Source organism: Siphateles boraxobius, unplaced genomic scaffold (genome assembly GCF_051911475.1).
Source record: "Siphateles boraxobius isolate OS27281-9 unplaced genomic scaffold, OSU_SipBor_1 25, whole genome shotgun sequence".
Lineage (NCBI taxonomy): Eukaryota > Metazoa > Chordata > Actinopteri > Cypriniformes > Leuciscidae > Siphateles > Siphateles boraxobius.
In genome coordinates this window covers 35,713,403-35,730,780 of record NW_027508866.1, presented here as the reverse complement: position 1 = coordinate 35,730,780, position 17,378 = coordinate 35,713,403, and the positions used below count along the sequence as shown (strand labels likewise).

At 41.8% G+C, this 17,378-nt stretch overlaps 1 protein-coding gene across 15 annotated transcripts in view; it reads left to right on the top strand.

Annotated features, from left to right (window-relative positions):
* The window catches only part of LOC143750623 (3',5'-cyclic-AMP phosphodiesterase 4D-like), a 291,108-nt gene that overhangs the window by 257,624 nt on the left and 16,106 nt on the right, over positions 1–17,378 (top strand). For all 15 annotated transcript variants that reach the window (XM_077243791.1, XM_077243790.1, XM_077243787.1 and 12 more), the window contains 4 exons: positions 1,089–1,125; positions 2,130–2,206; positions 2,357–2,406; positions 13,254–13,366. In XM_077243791.1, the coding sequence (XP_077099906.1) occupies positions 1,089–1,125; positions 2,130–2,206; positions 2,357–2,406; positions 13,254–13,366 (277 nt within the window). The remainder of the gene's footprint in view (positions 1–1,088; positions 1,126–2,129; positions 2,207–2,356; positions 2,407–13,253; positions 13,367–17,378) is intronic.

Genomic DNA, 17,378 nt, shown 5'->3' with positions numbered 1-17,378 from the left:
GATAAAAAGGGACAAAAGCTGTCTGGGGTGGTACCTTTTAAAAGGGTACACTTTTGTACCTAAAGGGTGCATATTGGTACCTTAAATGTTCATATTAGTACCTAAAGTGTAGTGGTAGTATCTAAATGAAACATTGTACATTTAGGTTCATTTCTTCAAAAGTGTATCCTTTTGAAAAGTTACAACCCAGTGACAGCTTTTGTACCTTTTTTTCTGAGAGTGTATACGGTCAAAAACTTGGAATTATCTGGGAATCAGACCTGGAAAAATGCCTGGGACTCAAGCATATGTACGTCCCGCTGTCATGAGTAAGACAGTTTAGCACTTTTACAGAGCTAATGAGGACTTTCACCAGATTGCTGAATAAAATCATAGGTTTTTGCATCATATTATCCATTTCACACCACACTTTTCCCCATCAGATCAGGACAGTGAGGGTAATGAGTGGCAGTGAGACGGGCTAGACAGGCTAAACTGAACATCTGAATCTCCTAATACTTGATGGAAATATTGATGTTTAATCATTTATTATGCATCTCATCCAGTTGATTTTCTATCATGTTTTGTCTTGCATCTTTTTGACTCTATTATTCTTTGTGCACATTCATCATCACTAATGTTGCATCATCAAAGTTTCATGGAATTTAAATATAATTCAGTGCATTATTCTGCAGAATTGACTCTTTTCAAGTGACTTTTGGTGTGAAAACCTCTTGTACACAGTTAGACACGAGCAGCATGTGGGAGTGTGTTGACACAGAGTTTCACGGTGAGATGTGGAGTTGTAGGTCATCCACACACTGGTAGTGAACATTCACTAGCATTGAAAGCATTAATGCAAGTGTGTCCCTGCCTTGTTGTCTCTTGTCACACAGACAAACCATATCTCATTCCTCCTGTAGGACTAAACGCAAGAATATCATGCATTTCTTTGGAAAAATCTGCACTTTATTGAGGATATGGTTCGTTTGTCATGACAAATGCATGCAACATTACAAACATGCGTATGACGCGTTAAGAGAGTCATGGTTTTCTTTGGCTTTGTAATTGAGGTGTGTGTGTCCTGATGTTTGTCCGTTCTCTTGCAGTCATGGCGATGACCTCATCGTTACGCCGTTTGCACAGGTCAGTGACACAGGAAGCAGTTCATGGTGAACTCTGGAATACATCTCATCTAGCGAATAGACTATCAGGCCCTTCTACAGTGTTAAAGTCAACATGCAACCCATTTTACTTCCGTAATTTGAACAATCGCAGGATATTCAACGTGAAACACTGTAGGACAGGAGTTTTATACATCAGAGGCTGATTGGATTGCAAAAAGTGGTTGGAAAATAACAGTGATGAAGAGTGAAAATGAAAATCATTTCAGATATTTATTTTTAATAAATGATTATGAAAATTTCTTTTTGGAATAACATGCACAAGTGAATGCTTCACAAAATGACAGGGAATGTGTATCATGTTGACTTTACACACTATTTAATATTAAAAACTAGGGATGCACCAATATAAAGATTTTGTCCGATACGATAACCGATAATTCTTTCTTTTTGAAAGCCGATAACCGATATATTGGTCGATAAATCTAAATCCAAATTTGTAAATACTTTTTGATGGTCTTACCATTAAAAGCCATGTCACAAGCACACAATTATGATGTTCTCATTATAATTTTATGTAGCCGATATGACAGACATGCGCTGCACATGTTGCACTGAACCGTATTTCCCTTTTTCAAAGTGATTCCAATCATATTTCAAGCAATTCAAAATCATCATGTTGAACAGTGCACATCTGAAGTGTCTCAGCTGAGGGAATTACACATTATTTATCGTCTTTAATGTATCAGCCAAATCTTCTTATCGGTCCGATAATGATAACATTAAAAATGAACATATATCAGCCAATACCGATATAATGGCCGATTTATCGTGCATCCCTATTAAAAACACTTTTTGACAGTATTTCAACCTCATATGTGGGTAAAGCTTCAGAATTTAAAGGAAGCTCTACTTCCTTTAAATTCCTTTAAATGTGAATACTCATATTTTCCTTACTGTATAATTCTGTACAAGGTGAAATGTGATGGATGAAACAAAAACTAAATGAAGTCTTGTGTTTTGAAGGTGCTGGCTAGTTTGAGGACGGTACGGAATAACTTTGCAGCGTTAACCAACCTTCAGCAAGATCGAGCGTCCAACAAGTGAGTGCAGTTACACAGTTTTACAAGTGTCATGGAGCGCTGTTGACATGCAGCAAGAGCAGAAGAGAACTGATCACCTGGTACTTTGACTGCAAGAATCAAATGTTTAGTTATATATAATGCTTTCTGTTTTTTCCTCAATTTTCACAGGCGATCCCCCATGTGTAATCAGCCTCCTCTCACCAAGGCCTCCTTCACAGGTGAGATTTCCCATTTCTTTTCATATTATTCCAGGAATTTAAAGGGTCATGAAACCCCGTTTCAACACCAGTCAGTTTTCACCACAGTTTTGAAAAATGCTACAAAAGTGACCGTGAGAGGCCCGAAAACACAGCAACGGCTTCTCATCCAGACAGTTTTATTTACAGTTTTTATTTATTTAAATTACACAAATACATACAGTGCATATCCTGTGAGAGCAATCATTTAAAGCACAAATAAATGCACAGCCGTTCACATTTGTACTCTGCATCAAAAACATATATCAACACGCTTTTGTATCTTTAAGAACTTTTGAGGCTTATTTTGCTGCAGTATATATGCAGTTTGATCGGTTAAAGGGCCGTAAAGACCAGTTACTCTCACAGTGTGGATGAATCACAGTTTGTTTGTGTTGAAGACTCAGGATCTATTGAAGAGAATGTGTGTGATGCAGAAACTCTTGCAAAGCAAAACAAACACTCGTTTTTGACCCTTTACTGCATCTCACTTACTGTATGTGATCATCTCGCTGTTTGAAGCGCCTGTCATAGGAAATCAACGCGTGCTGTCGTGAATAATTAAGTGAGGTATCTTCTCATTGTCTCATTAATAACTATGAGTCATCGATGTACTATAGTACAAGAAAGCGTCACATCTTGTAATGCCGACTCATAAATTTAAACCTGGAAAAAGCTTAAAATTAACTAGTTTTTTTCTACAATTAAAACAAATGAATGGTAACATTGTCTTCTATGACGTTCAACACCCGATGTGTTGAACGGGGTGTTTTTCTAAGGAGAAGCAGGATACTCGTTTGCTTTGCTTCAGCGCTCTTGATCAAACGTGTCATAGCAGCAGTGAACCTCTAGGGAGCGACAAAAATACATAAGCAATACATATTTCTACATTAGTGTAGAAAACATGGACATCTACAGTACCGAAAAGCTTTCCTAGTTTGCTGTTATGGAGGATCAACTCTCTGTTAAATACCAATAGTTTTCTAATTAGATGCTTATCAAGCACATAAACACTACTGGTCAAAAGTTTGTAATAATAAAGATTTTTTTAAATGTTTTTAGAAAGAAGTGACTTATGCTCAACCAGGCTGATAAAAAACAGTAAAAACAGTAATATTGTGAAATATTATTACAACTTGATTGGATATATTTTAATATTCATTCTAATATGCCGTTTTGCTGCTCAAGAAACATTTATTATTATCAATGTGGAGAACAGTTCTGCTGCTTTATATTTTTGTGGAAATCGTGATGCAATATCGTTGAAAAGTTGTGGGTAAGTGTTTAAAAAAAGAAGAGAAAATAAATGAATATATTTATTCAGCAAGATTCGCTAAATTGATCAAAAGTGACAGTAAAGATAATTAGAAGTAAATGCTGTTCTTTTGAACTCTATTGAGCAAAAAAGCCTGAAAATATGTATTATGGTTTCCTCAAGAAATATCAAAATTGATGATGATAATAATAAGAACCATTATTAATAATTGAGCAACAAATAAATACATAAACAAATAAATAAACACCAAATCATCATATTATACTGATTTCTGAAGGATCATGTTACACTGAAGACTGGAATAATGATGCTGAAAATTAAGCTTTGATCGCAGGAATAAATTACATGTTACACTATATTCATAAAGAAAAAAGCTATTTAGGATTATAACAATATTTTTCTATTTTACTATATATTCACATAGAAGAAAACGTCTATGGTTAGGTATGTAACCCTCGTTCCCTGAGTAGGGAACGGAGACGTTACGTCGGATGACGACGAATGGGGTTTCGCTTAGAAAGCCTATAAACTTCGAGTATTACAAAACGAGCCAATGGCAAAGAAATGCCATGGGTCTGCGGAATTTGCATGGCGTAACTCCGCCCCACCTCGAGGGTACAAAAGGAGGAAGCCGGCAACATGCAGATATGTTTCTTCGCTGAGGAGCCAAGACTGAGCTCAGGCGATCCCCGCGGTACAGCAGAAAGTGGCAGGCAGACGTTACGTCTCCGTTCCCTACTCAGGGAACGAGGGTTACACACGTAACCATAGACGTTCCCTTTCGTTGTCACTCCGAGTTACGTCGGATGATGACGAATGGGGTTACCAGTCTAATCACGCCACCTTCTCAGCTGTCTTCCAGTGCCCTGCGTAAATCAAGATCCCTGTCAAGACTGGGCGAAGGACTCCATTTATCACAGGAATACCAAGGTACACTGGGAAGCATATCCCAAGCTTAGGGGAAGTATGCAATTAATGCCAACCCGGAGGGGGGGGACTTAGAGAATACACATATGACGCGAAGGAAGCATATGGAAAACACTCGGGTGTCCAGCTGCAGGTGGAATATTTCAACCCCAGGGGTGGCAAGGTGGCTTGCCGAGGGAAAGACACGTGCTCAGAGAGGCTTACAGTGGAAATACACGTGGGGGTCGCTCAGAGGAGGGACCATGCACACGGGAGGCACCTAGCCGACGCGCAGGCAATAGACACTAGCGCCGACGTCAGGAGTGCTGGAGGAGCTCAGGGCTTTCGGGGAAGCTCACCTGAGGAGAATATCGCACGTATCCAGTCCGTGGAGTGGAATGGCGAGCAAGCGAAGACGCCTGAGCGGGTCCGGTACTAGCTGGTTGAAGCGAGTATTATAGAATCTGGCGAATGTGTTAGGTGTCGCCCAGCCTGCAGCTCTGCAGATGTCTGTTAGCGAGGCGCCATGCGCTAGAGCCCAAGAGGACGCCACACTCCGGGTGGAGTGGGCAGTCACACCAAGGGGCACGGTCGACCTTGCTGCTGGTATGCCAAAGCAATGGCGTCCACTATCCAGTGAGACAACCTTTGCTTGGAGAGAGCCTTTCCCTTCATCTTCCCACCATAACAGACAAAGAGTTGGTCTGAGGTCCTGAAACACTGCGTTCTGTCTACATAGGCGCGGAGAGCGCGTACTGGACAGAGCAGTGCCAACGCTGGTACTGCCTCCTCCAGGGGCAGCGCCTGCAGGTTCACCACCTGGTCCCGGAAGGGAGTGGCAGGAACCTTGGGCACGTATCCAGGCCGGGGTCTCAGGATCACGTGAGAGTAAGCCGGGCCGAATTCCAGGCACGCTTCGTCAACAGAGAATGCGTGCAGGTCCCCTACCCTCTTGATGGAGGCCAGTGCAACCAGGAGCGCTGTCTTCAAAGACAGGAATTTAAACTCGACTGATTGCAGGGGCTCAAATGGAGCACTCTTCAGGGCAGTTAGAACCACTGAGAGGTCCCAAGAGGGAACGAGAGGAGGGCGAGGCGGATTTTGATGAGGTCATGGTGTGCGGCAATGGCGGCAACATAGACCTTCAGGGTGGAGGGAGACAGCCTTCGCTCCAACCCCTTTTGAAGGAAGGAAAGCACAACACAACGCTGATCGAGCATCTCCGGGGGTCTTCTCGGTGAGAAGAGCACCAGCTGACGAAGAGGTTCCACTTCAACGCATAGACATGTCTCGTGGACGACGCTCTAGCGGAAGTGATGGTAGCCACCACCGCTGGTGGTAGGGTACTCAAACCTGCCTTCGTCCCATCCCGGAGCCACACGTGGAGGTTCCAGAGATCGGGAGGAGGGTGCCAAAGGGTGCCCCGTCCCTGAGAAAGAAGGTTCTTCCTCATAGGGATCGGCCAGGGAGATGCTGTCGCGAGGAGTACTAGTTCAAGGAACCAGGTCCGGTTGGGCCAGTAAGGGGCAACCAGAATGACCTGCTCCTCGTCCTCCCTGACCTTGCGCAAGGTCTGCGCAAGAAGGCTCACTGGGGGAAACGCATTGCGGCCCTGCGGCCAGCTGTGCGCCAGAGCATCCGTGCCGACCGATGCCCTCGGTCAGGGAATAAAACTGGGCGCAATGGGTCGAGTCGTGAGAGGCAAACAGATCTATCTGTGGGTCCCCGAACTGGTCCCAAATCAGCTGAACCGACTGGGGAAGGAGTCGCCATTCTCCAGGGAGTGGCTGAAGCCGTGAGAGCTCGTCGGCTGCACAGACGGGTCCCCGCGACATCCAGCACATCAGACAGGTTCAGCCACAGAATGGTGAGCATCACCTGACCCAGGGAGCGTACGGCCTCTTTCGTCGCTCGGAGAGCAAGGTCAGTGGCGCCGCGCAGCTCAGTGTAGAGCCCTGGGTCAGTCCTGCCCTCGTGCAGGTCCATGAGCATCTGGGTCAGGTGGACCAGCAGAATGACCATGGCATGCTTTGAGGCGGCTGCCAGTCCCGTGGCGCTATAGGATCTCGCCACAAGCGTAGACGAAAAACTACAGGCCACGGGCGGGTGCTTAGGATTGCGCCGAGAAGAAGCACTCTGAGGACACATAGCATCGCAACAGAGCGTTCAGCCGGGGGGACCCCAGTGTACCCATGGGCAGCGGCCCCATCGAGGTGAGGAGAGGCGGATGAGATCAGCGAGCGGTCCCGAGAAGACAAGGGGGTCTTCTAGGACAAGGGGGTCTTCTAGGACTTCGAGATCTCATCATGCACGTCCGTGAAGAAAGGTATTGGGGTTTGCCGTGGACGAGTATCGGCGGCCTTACCCAAAAACCAATCGTCCCGGGAAAGCATGGCCGTCATCTCCGGATCAGACTCAGACACAGCCGTATGCACACCGGAAGGTGGCAGCTGTGACAAGCCCTCACTTCCAGAAGACTCAAACCCACCTAGTGATGCTGCAACAGACATGGCATCTTCCTCTGTAGCTTCAACTGAAACACACGGGCCACCAGAGGGTAGACCCGCGGGAATCAGCAGTTCACTAGCGGGCACTGTCATTGAAGAGGGGGGCTGGGGTTGCGGACACATAGGCGGCGCCTTGTTCCAGACTGTAACCCTCAGGTCACCCTGGCCACCAGCCGCAGGACAGGGGGTGGATGAGGGGACTCTTACTCTTGCGAGTTCACGGAGTCTCGACCGTAATGACGTGATGGTCATGTCCCCACAGAGAGAACATGAGTCATCCACGAGCACTGCTCTAGCATGATCAATGCCCAAACATAATATGCAATGCTCGTGCCCATCAGAGTCCGATACCAATGTGCCGCAACCAGAAGTACACAGGCGAAACATCTTTAAAAAGACGTGCCACGTGTAAGCTCTTTTAATGAGAGAAAACTCAAGTGTTGAAGCACCCGGGGAGAAACGCACCGACTGGCAGACAAATGCAACAGATCAGCAGGAAGCACGCTCTCGCCGTAGATCGCCGTCACACCAACACTCGAGGTACTCGTTTGTGAAGCTGACAATTCAGAGATGGCTTGTGGAGAGAAGAATACACTTGGCTCCGAAGCGAAAACATATCTGCATGTTGCCGGCTTCCTCCTTTTATACCCACGAGGTGGGGCGGAGTTACGCCATGCAAATTCCGCAGACCGATGGCATTTCTTTGCCATTGGCTCGTTTTGTAATACTCGAAGTTGATAGGCTTTCTAAGCGAAACCCCATTCGTCGTCATCCGACGTAACTTGGAGTGACAACGAAAGGGAACACTTATTTCAAATTGTCAATATTTCACAGTTTTCACTGTATTTTTTATCAAATAAACGCAGCCTTGTTGAGCGGAAGAGACTGACAAACACATAAAAACCTTAATTATTACAAACATTTGACTAGTGGTCTAGGTCTGATCTTTGTAAAGAAGTAAACATAACCTGCTTTGACATTGGCGAATCTTTCACCCCGTTCAAAGCTGATATTAATAGACATGGCGCAGCTGGCAGCCCATCAAACTGACACGATACTCGCATAAACACGCCATCTCACTTTCACGCTCGGACAGAGACGTGCTTTCAGTGCAGGAACACACGTGCCAGAGCAAGACGAGTCCGTCAATCAAGATGCTCCCCATCACTCGTCTACAAAGCCTGATATGGAAACGGTCGTAAACATACACAACTCACATCTGCATTTGAGAAAGAGACCAAAATGAAGCTTCAAAAATCAAAGATGTACTTTCATCAGTGCACCTGATTCGGCCCATTATTGACTGCTGCTACACTTTAAAAAAATATATGACAAAACACATGTTGGGTTCATTTTACCCAGCAAATTGGGTTGTTTATTTAACCCAGGATAATGGTTTGATTCATTTTTACTATAATACTAGCTTCTTTTTTTCTTTTTTACTTCATACATGAATTAATGTTTACAGATTAACTTAAATCCTCTAAACTTAAACTCAATCTAAACTTGTTTGCATGATAATTCCTTTATTTTCATATTTTACAGTATTTTATATTTCATATTTTATATAGTTTTATGTAGTGACATTTAAGCTCATTTAATAAATATTAGAAGTAAAAATTAAAACATTTATAATAATTCAAGTGTAATCGACGAGTCTCTAGTCCTGTTTCCACCGTAACAGCGCTGGATCTCGTGTATCTTTCACTCGTAGCCCAAAATATGCTGTCACTGATTCCATAACCTGTCCATAAACTATCAGTATACTGTTCTGAGAACATATTTTAACTTTCTAATTATTTATATTCTGTATCTTTTTTTGAATAAAATCATAAAATGTAGGATCGACACGACACTCGTTTCGGTGACTCACGTTGCGCCCCTGCATGTTGCTTTGCATAAGATTAAATGATATACAGAACAATAGCAAATTTATAGATAAAATAAAATATACACAAATCTATACACAAAAACTACCCAAACACTGAAAAAATAACCCAACTGACGATGGCTGATGGCATAAACATGATCTCAGAAATGTCCTGGTTTCAACACTTGCGCCGCTCATCGAGGTGATCTGAAGGTGTTTGCGTCAGCCCTGGGTTCTGTTTCCCACGCCTGCTTTCTCACTATTACTGGAGAGGTCTTGTGTATTTCAAGAACGCTGACCCACTGACGGGTGACATTAAGGGTTTCTCAGAAACCGTTCGGCAGCTGGTGGCTCTGGGTGATTTATCTGAAGAGCTTCACACTTCTCTGACCTGTTTGTGTGATGTTTGAGGGACTATATGGGTCAGTCCTTTACCACAGCGATTAAGAATCATTTAGCATTTTTTACCTGGTAAAAATAGGGTTTACCTAGTGTTTACATACAGTTTACTCCAAGGTCCCAAGATATATTTCACCCCAAAATCAACTATTTAAATAGAGCATATTTTAGGACCATTCAATTTTTTTTTCTACTATTACTGCGGCTTTAGTATATAATCAGCATCATTACTCCAGTCTTCAGTGTCACATGATCCTTCAGAAATCATTATAATATGATGATTTGCTGCTCAAGAAACATTTATGATTATTATCAGTTGAAAACAGTTTGTGCTGCTTCCTATTTTTGTGGAAACCATGATACATGTTTTTCATGATTCTAGTTCAAAAGAACAGCATTTATTTGAAATAGAAATATTTTGTAACAAATAGTAGCCAATAATATAAATATATATAGTGGCCAAAAGTGATGTCCAGGTTAGAGCATTTTCATCTTCACCCTTTATTCAAATACCATTAAAAATGTTATAGATTTTGTAAGCTTATTGCATACTGTGGTTGCTTGGAGTCGATTGTTTTAATAGTGATAATAACGCAATGGAACATGACAAATTGGGTCGACGTAATTTTTGCCCAGAATGCCATACAAAGAAATTATTAACTCATTAATTTGTAGTCAATAAATGCTTTTTTTTTCTCTGAGCTTTTTTTTTTGTATAGTAAAATAAAACATGAAGCTGTTATTTTCCCTTTTCTGCCGAGTCATTTTGTCAGATTAATACCTTAACCAAGTTTAGTGTTTTGTTTTCCCTCATATTTAAAATATTATTATAATATAATATCATTATATTATAAAATATTAAGATATAAAATATTTTCCTCATATTTTGATGGTTTAATCAAACTTATAGAGCCATAAAATAGAAAAATCCCCTCCTGACATCACTTTTGGCCATATATATCACTTTAAATTAGTATTCTTTTTATTTGCAACAGGCTGGAAAAGAAATGCAAACTATTTTGATTAACCTAAAATAGATTTTGCATATAAAAAAAAAACCTTTTGAACTCCCAGAATTCCTTTATTTTGAACACTTAGCATTTAGTATTTGCTGTCTAGTGTTCAGTGCAGTCTGTTGTGTTGTGGAATCCACTCCAGAGTTTCTGTTGCTCTCAGTCCCAGCAGCTTCTGAGGGGCCGTCCTCTGGTGTCGCACCGAACACAAGAAGAATGCCATTGACGTCAGAGGAGATGTTGTAAGCAAGGACAGTGGACCCCTGCTCTTGAATTCTCCTCAGAGTGATTGAACAGACGTTTGAGAGGAGGGCTAAAGATATGGGGGGTTGGGGTGGAGATAATGCCACACATGATGTGATCCTTTCCCCCATTTTTCCTTTTTAAACCTTTCGTCTATGCATTTTAACCTATTTTTGGTTGCATTTTTTCTTTCTGTGTGGGGCTGGTGTGTCACCCTGCTGCGTTTCCCCCGTAGACCGTTGAATTATGATAGAAAAAGCTTCTTCTGACCCGTGCGTGAGGTTGGGCGAACACTATGCAGAGCTGCATGTCACAGTCACTCAGTGGGTTGCCCTGTAACAATAGCAGCAAGATCCTGTTAAACGCTGAAGTGTGCGGTGTAATTTTGTTACGCATAAGCACGCTTGTTTTGATGAAAGATGTTCTTGTAACTTCTGCACGGCCCTGTGTAACTCAATACACACGAGAAGAGTTGCACAGTATGGGTTATTGTTTATCACCTGTGCGGTATGAACACATGCACGTCCTGTGACGCAGGTTCAGGTTTTAAATGCACTAGTCACAACTGCAAAGCCCTGACATAATCCAGGATTATGAGAGAAAAAAATGAAATATGGCCCTGAACGGATCGACGACTGCATCAGTCCCATAACGAGGATTAATTTTCGGTCGTAATCTGCGTAGATTGACTGTCACGTAATCTTTAAGCATCACAGTGAATGAATCTGTCGGGTTTTGTGCACTGGAATGGAGTACAGCTGAAGTAAACAACCTCCCAGGAGCATTCTGGGACATGAAAGAGCAGTTGCTATCTCAAGCAATCTGTCCATCACGAGTAAAGCGACCTCTCCCAGTCTGATGCTAATCGCTCTCCTGTGGTTGTGGGTGTTTGCTGCACATTTACTCCGTTTGTTTGGCTCTGCTTTTGCTTTAAAGACTTGCTTGTGTGTTTATACTATCTACCATTTCTCTTAGGGCACTTTTGGCCAATACTGATAACCGAGAATGTTTGTTTAAGACGATAACTGATATAATGGCCAATATTGTAAATCCATACTGATTTTCCGATTTTTAAAACAAAACTACAGGTTTGAAATCACATGCTTCGTAAGTGAAATGAGGCTTGATCTAAATGTTATAATTTACTGTAGATTTTTTTTAAAAAGCATAAAAAATAATAATCTTTTGAAACACGTAATTAAAAAAGAGATAAAAGAATATTAGTTTAAAATGTGTTTATAGTATCAGCCTTATCAGACTGATATAGATCACTTTTACAACCAAAATAATTAGATATGATCACTTATTTATAATTCTTTTTAATTTTACATTTTTCTATTGTTTACCTCATATACTGTATTTAGTTAGTGATCACTTTCAGGCTAGAATGATTTCTGAAGGATCATGTGACTGAACACTGGAGTAATTGCTGATGAATATTCAGCTTTGATCACAGAAATAAATTACATTTTAAATTGCAATAATATTTCACAATATTACCTTTGTTTCTGTATTTCTGATCAAATAAATACAGCCTTGATGAGTATAGGAGACTTCTTTCAAAAGCATTAAAAATACTCATGTTTCCAAACTCTACGGTATTGTATATGCTGCATACGTAAATTAAAATTAAATATGTTATACATCAATAGACCATTTATATACAATATACTAACACGTGTGTTGTGGTTAATTTGATCTTGCTTTCAGATGTTGTGAAACTCTAGTCCTGGGCCGTGTCATGTTTAAGACAGAACTGCAGCATGCATTTTTAATACACATTTGTAACCGAGATCCGGGCTTTTTTTGCTGACAGCAGTGAGTCTGCAGGGATGCTCGGCTCCAGTGCTCCGGTCCACATCTTACGTCTCTCTCTCTGCGTCGTGCTCTCCAGCTCTGTAGGTTTGTGGTTTCACAGGAAGCCGCTCATGTTTGTGTAAAGCAATGCCTCCTATGTCACGTCTGTGTAGCTGAGGTGCTGCGCTCTCACTGTGTCGCTTGTGCAAGCTCTTTTTTTTTTTTTTTGCCTTTTTTTTTTTTTTACGACTCTCTCTCTCCAGGAACGCCCGTTGCTTCATATAAGAGTCTGGATCTCTGACTAGGGGGGCTTTGGAAGCCGGTGGGAGGTGCTGAAGGGGGATCCTTTGCATTGTCTCTCTTTTGTTGTGAGACAGAACGTCAGCTAAAAGACATCTGAAGTTCATGGACCTGTGGAGGAGACTGATTATAAACCAGCGTGTGGATGTGAAATTATTACGGCGGGTCAATAGGAATCAGTAGAAGTGGATTAAAGCGGGATTCTCTGTGCTTGTATATGTGTGTGTTTTGTTTTCTAGGAGCATGGGGCTCTGGTGCGCTTTACACCAGGAGCCCTTCACTGCTGGACTGACAGCGCTGTGACTCTGTTTATTGTTTCCACCGGATCAGGAGTTAATAGAGGGCAAGGAGCATCTCGCATTTGATCCGTTATCCCTGATCTTTTCAGCACAGCATGAAGAGTCACCCATGTGGACATCCCAGCATGGCTGTCTACGATGTGGACGATGTTCGGGAAGCCTCGGCTAGCCCGGTCAAACGCCTCAAAACTGATCACCCCCTTCCCTGTCTCCCTCCAGAGGAGGCCTACCAGAAACTGGCCACCGAAACCCTGGAGGAGTTGGACTGGTGCCTTGACCAGCTGGAGACCCTGCAGACCCGACACTCCGTCAGCGAGATGGCCTCCAACAAGGTGAGTCACGCTTAAGCTTACCACCTAACACACACCTAAGAAGAAGGGCTTCCCTTGAGTTAATGTCATTACTGACGCCCAGGGGAACTCAGGTAATTGGTGTGATTTTGGCAGGGCTGTTGGCTCAAGATGAGAGACGTTATCAGGTAGCGTAGAGCCAAGATGGCTGCCCCAGGGGGGTGCAATTTCAGGGAGATACACACACAAGTCATGTACGTGCAGGATTGTGAGTCAGGATGTCCATCACGTATCCTGACCATCATCCAATACAACATCCAAATGCTTGTTTCTCCACTATGTGAGTATAAACGACTGACACTGTTTATGCATGCGTGGATGTGTGCGTGTTCCCATGCTGGAATCGTCAGTTTAGACCTTTATCCAGACTGAAGCATCATTGTCATTGGGTCTATTGTTGTGGGAGGGAGGTCAGATTGCTGGGGATCATGTTTAGCATTGCTGATGACTGCACTGGCATCTTTTAATGTGGCACAGAACTGCATTCTTCACCAAAGCTTCCCTGTAATTCCTGTTCTTTTAGAGAAATATGTGTTTTGATTTATGTGTTTGGTGCAGGTCTGTGTGGAGGGGTACTGAAGGTCATTGGAATTAGGTGAAAATGTTTGCTGTCATGTAAATGTCGACTGACTGCTGCTGGACTTTGGTGCATTGAATAGTCTTTCCACAAACTAGATTTTTTTTGATTTTCTAAAGAACATGTGAGAGGGGTGTTTGCCTGATTTGAAGCCAGTGTGTTGTGGATTGTTGCCAGGGTGTTGCTATGGGATTGCTAGAATGTTTTGGATGGTTGTTAGGTGGTTGTTGGGGAGTTCTGGGTAGTGGTTACAGTTGTTGGTTACCTGGGAGTTTTAGTTTGTTGCAAGGCAGTTGGTTGGAGTTTTGGGTGGTTGCTAAGGGGTTTCTAGGGGGTTATGGGTGGTTGCCGGGCGATTCTAGGTTGTTCTGGGCTGTCTCGTGTGAATTGCCCACCTTCAAGATTCTGTGATATTCTGGTCTCTAGAGATCTTTGTCCATTTTTATCATGCACCAGGTGCAGATTCTCCTCATTTGAGGTTGCATCATTCATGTCTGTAAAACAAAGTTTAATATTTAGGGTTAGGGGTTTGTTCAAATGACACATACAAAGTTTAACCGTGATTAGTGATGCTTGTCTAACTATAAAAATATTGAACAATTAATGCAACATGCGTTTTTTTCTGTCATCTTTGGCTGCTCTACAGTATATGATCACACTATCATTCATTCAAGTGCTATTAAATAATTCAAACATGATAAGACGCAGAAATAAACACTCGAAACGCGCTAACAGAAAGCCACTTCTCTTTCGCGCTTGAATTGACAAAAACCCAAAATTGTGTAAAATTCCCATTTTGTCGAGTATCCTCGCAAGCACAGTCTTAAATGAGTTAAATAGTGTTAAATGAATGTAGAGTTATGAGAGAATGTGAAGCGTGTCAGATCTGCATCATGTGCGTCGGGTATTAAAGTGACAGCAGCCTAATAAACCTGATGCTGTTTGTCATTAATGTAAATCAAACAACAAAAGACAAAGAGAAAATCTCTCACTGCTCTTGACTGTATTACCTTTCTAGCTTTAGTAAGGATTAATTCAACTTAAAATTTATACAGTTACGACTATGCATGCAGTGTTTGATTATTTAATTTCTATTTGTCTATTTATTATTTGTTCAGTGTTCAGTGGTTATTATTAATGGCTAAAATTTAGAAAAAATCAATTGAAGAGAGACATCAGTATTGGTATCAATGATCCTGGCCTTCTTTCATAAAAAGATGCCATTAAACAAATATTTAAATTATACCGTCTTTATGCGAGATAGATATATATTTAGGTTATATATTACATATTGTACACGCACACACATATAAATAGATAATAATATTAGATAAATATATATTGTTAGTGGTGTTTATAATATGTGTGTGATATATATATATATATATATATATATATATATATATATATATATATATATATATATGATTTAACACCAATCAAACAAAGCTGTATATCATTAGATGTATGTAACGTATGTTTGCCTGCAGTGTCACAAAGCTCACTTCTGATACAGAATGAGACGCTGCGTGTCTAAACTAGCCCGGGCCTGACATCATAGCGTCTTTTCAGCATACAGTATGTGAGTGTTTAACATTCATACACAGGCTACGATATGCACTCCCAGACGCATGCTACATCAATGTCCTCATATTCATGTGCATACAACATGTGCTTTAACATTTCAGGCCAAAATAAGTGTGTTCAGAGCTACTGTTGTCAGACTATTCCTGCTTTTTGTTTTCGTGGCTCCGTACAGTATAATAAGGTCCGGCATAGCAATAGGGCTAGTGTGTGTAACATTACATAAAGAGAGTAGGACCTTGTTCTATTAGAGCATTTATTGTGATAGGACAGTTGAAAAACAGCTTTAGAAAGTTACGACAATAATGATTCAACGTACGACTCTCGAAAATGCGATTCGTTGGAGGACCGGCTACGTTTACATGCACTTTTGTTTCAGTCGGATTGAATTCATTCCGATTGATGAATCTGAATGTAGTGTTTACATGAACGCTAAACTCGTGATCGGGTTGATGTGTGTGTTTATAATGTCACAAGCTTCAAATGGGAATCGATTTTTTGACATGCGCACACTGCACGAATATACAGAGTTTCCCGCTGTTTGCGCATACTAACTATTCTCTTACATTGGTTCTTTATTTGTTTTAAACAGCAGATTTAATATTTATCCATTTCTGGTCATAATTTGGAGACAATGAGCCATTGTGCCGCAGCTTATATTTATCACGCAGTAAAAATACCCAAAACCAGTCATCTGTGGATGAGAGTCTGAAACAAGCACTGGTGGGCCGTTGTCCTGCTCCACTTCACAGACGCAGTGAAATGACAGGACACTTGTTTATATGACACTTTATTCAACAGGAATAACAGCTCGTTAAGTGCGTCATACATCATTATGCTATGCGCAGTCCTTTCAGTTTCGGTTTTCAATCCGATCAAGTGTTTACATGTTCTCTCGGTTGGATTAGAAAAGTAATAAACCACCCCTTTCAATCCGATCGAAATTTAATGCACGTCGAGCTCATTAGTATCAATTAAGGTGTTTAAACGGAGGCTTTTCAGTCCGATTGAGCCGTCAATGTGTTTACTAACGAATTATTTGGTTCCATGTAAACATAAATCATAGCCTGTTGCAATGAGCCTTTTGTGAAGCGCACTTATTGGCTGTGCCGGTGTAATTGAGAACACAGAGAAAGTCTCGCAACCCCCTGGTTGAGAAACACTGTGCTAGTGGACCTCATTAACCTTTCGACTGGTTGTCTTTGTGCCGAATCTGGTGTGTGTGTATCGTCTGCGCTGCCAGTCTCCACACACACTGCAGGGCTCAATTTGTCTGCGTTGCCATGGCGACTGCAAGCATGTGGGATCCTGCACAAGCCTGTTTGTCTGCGCTGTGACGGAGGGCATGTTGTTGCTGTGTGTGTACTGTAGGTATTCTGTTCATCAGTATGCAGCGTGGCAGGCCTATGCTGGTGATTCCTGAGCATGCTCAGTTCATTCAAAAACAAACCATACGACTGAGGGGCCGTAAAGGAGAGCTGGGTTGTGTAATGTAAAATGCCTCACACACTTGATCATCATAATTCGATGCGAAGAGATGCAAATAAAGCCATTGCTCAGAAATGAACTGGCCGCTGTATCAGCGCGGTGAATGCAAATTCAAGTGTGTTATCTGATCTCTGGTTGCTTAGAAGTACCTTATTGCATATCATTTATTGTGTATTTAAACATCCAATGATTCTAGTATGTAACAAATGAAAGTACTGGCAGTGTTTATTTAGAGATATTAGGAATCAGACTCATCTCTATGGACTATCAAAACAATCCAACATCAATTTACTAATCCCATAATCCCATAACTATGGCTCAAGTTTGGAGGATTTTATAGATTTA